The following is a 2,320-nucleotide window of genomic DNA, read 5'->3' as shown; positions in this document are numbered from 1 at the left end:
GTACTTAGGGGTGTACACTGGTGCTTCGTACTTGGGGGCGACGTAAGCCGGTGGTGGTGGAGATGCGTAGACATATTTAGGAGTATACTTTGGCGCTTCGTATTTAGGAGTGTACTTTGGTGCTTCGTACTTGGGTGCTTTGTATTTTGGTGCTTCGTATTTGGGTGCTTCGTATTTAGGAGTATATTTTGGTGCTTCGTACTTGGGGGCATCGTATTTCGGAGTATATTTTGGTGCTTCGTACTTGGGAGCGACGTAAGCCGGTGGTGGTGGAGATGTGTAAACGTATTTAGGAGTATACTTTGGTGCTTCGTACTTGGGAGCGACGTAAGCCGGTGGTGGTGGAGTTGCATAGACGTATTTTGGAGCTTCGTATTTTGGAAGATATGCTTCTACAGTAAGATCTACAACTGGTTTCTTGTATGGAGTTTCCTTGTTGGGCGTGTAAGGCTCGTATTCAGCTAGTGCAACATGGATTAGAACGAATAAGGTTAAAGCATGAACCAGACATGCTGAGATCCTTGCCATGTTGATTGATAGGTGAAGGCAAAGAAGAAAGAAAGAATACCTAACAAGTTGTTGTTCGTAGAGATTATGATGAAGAGAGAGGCTTCTGAACCCAATTATATAGTGCAACACTTGATTACGTTTTCTTCTCTTAATAATGCACAATTAATTGAATAATATCCACTTGGGAGGCATGCTAGTCAGTTGTGTACCACTAACTCAATGTATAACACCGAGTAAAAAAAATAACTCAATGTATAACACAAGTCGAGGCACGCACGATCTTCGGGTGATCAACGATTGAAATTGAATATGGACGCATTCTTGTACGCGTTGGGATGTTTCTCAACTATAGATCGTGCAGACTCATAGTGTCTCTTAGTGGTCATGCATCTTCTGTTTGTGTAATTTAACTTGCCAGAACAAACATCAAAATGTTTTAAACTTTATCAAGCCCAAGACATTAAAATTCGTAAAAATTTGGATTAAAAAAAATCACAAAATTGATTAAAAAGACCAAAATCAACAATTCTTAGGTAAAAGAAAATATGTAAAATTTGATATTGTTTAAATGGACGAGAATGTAAAAATAGCCAGGATGTAAACAGTTTCATCCTACCCATTTTCAAATACTTTTTATTATTTTTAATTTACATCGGGATGCATCCAGTTTCATCCTCGCTCTCTTTAAGTTTAAGCCAAGATGAATCTAGTTTCATTCTTGCTATTTTATTTGTGTCCATTTTATCCATACTAATTTTTACTCGTCCATTAGAACCATGTTTTAAAAATATTTGGACAAATGATCCATTTTCCGGAAAAAAATCCTTTTACTAAGAAAATTTTATACTTGTATATATGATCATCAAATAACCCTATTACATGTTGCTTATAGAAATTGAAGTCTAAAAAAATTTTAAAGGTGAGAGATTGAAGTCTCTAGTTTCCTCACATGTGCTTTTGGGCCATTTAGTTCTTTATACCGGTGCCCTTGAGAGGCCCATGTGTTTTTTCCCATTTTCTTCATTGATTAAATCATCTTACGAAAGAATTACTTAACTGCTTGACTGTGGGATGAGATGGAGGTAAGTTATTGTCGTAGCATTGTTGAAGATGAGTCTGAATATTGTGCAGATTAGCTTCAATGTTACCAAAGTGATATCTCTTCCATAGCTGCAGTTGAGTTCTGGTGAATTTTAATTTACTAGAGAACTGATAAGATGGGGATCCCAACATTGGCTTTCTATCCAGAAAGAATTTTATATGCAACAATGTTTATGGGTGAAAACTATTCCTGCCGAATTTGGTAATTTGGGGTGTGTGGATGAGGAATGAATCTAAACCCTAAACAAATGCACTGCACGGGAGTGCTTTGTGATTCGCGAAATCAATTTGTACAATTCTGTCCTAAACCAAGAAATGGCCGTTCCAAACTTGCTTCGGTCACAAAGTGAAGGAGATGGGGTTGATCTTAGGGAGGGAAGCGAATAAGGTGTTGAGATTGTGAAGGTGTTGGCTATGTATGACTTGTATCAGAAAGATGAACTGGCTTGCAGAATGTAAGCTATCAGTTCCGGTGTTTGAATACGGTTGTATCAACACTTGCTTCTGTTGTCTTGTCTTGTCGAAATAGGGAGGAGAACATATTTATACAAGTCATTGAGCCTTACTCACGTATCTCGTGGGAAGTGGAGAAAGTGGAGTGATGGAGTAGTGGAGTTGCGGGTGTTAGTGTTACACGATCAGTCTTTCCCACTTCTCCTATCATCACTAACCGTCCATGACTTCCTGACATGTTCTTGTGATGGCGTGT

General features: G+C 38.4%; 1 protein-coding gene across 1 annotated transcript in view; it reads right to left on the bottom strand.

Moving 5' to 3' along the window:
* LOC113344824 (extensin-2-like) overlaps nucleotides 1-583 on the bottom strand; it is a 3,748-nt gene extending 3,165 nt beyond the window's left edge. Inside the window, exon 1 of the mRNA XM_026588729.1 lies at nucleotides 1-583. Within this exon, the coding sequence (XP_026444514.1) occupies nucleotides 1-528 (528 nt within the window). The 5' untranslated portion in view covers nucleotides 529-583.
* Nucleotides 584-2,320: the final 1,737 nt, after the last annotated feature.

This window comes from Papaver somniferum, unplaced genomic scaffold, assembly GCF_003573695.1.
Source record: "Papaver somniferum cultivar HN1 unplaced genomic scaffold, ASM357369v1 unplaced-scaffold_8, whole genome shotgun sequence".
Classification (NCBI taxonomy): Eukaryota; Viridiplantae; Streptophyta; class Magnoliopsida; order Ranunculales; family Papaveraceae; genus Papaver; species Papaver somniferum.
Note: the sequence above shows the minus strand (reverse complement) of the source record. Positions and strands in the feature narration are given on the sequence as shown.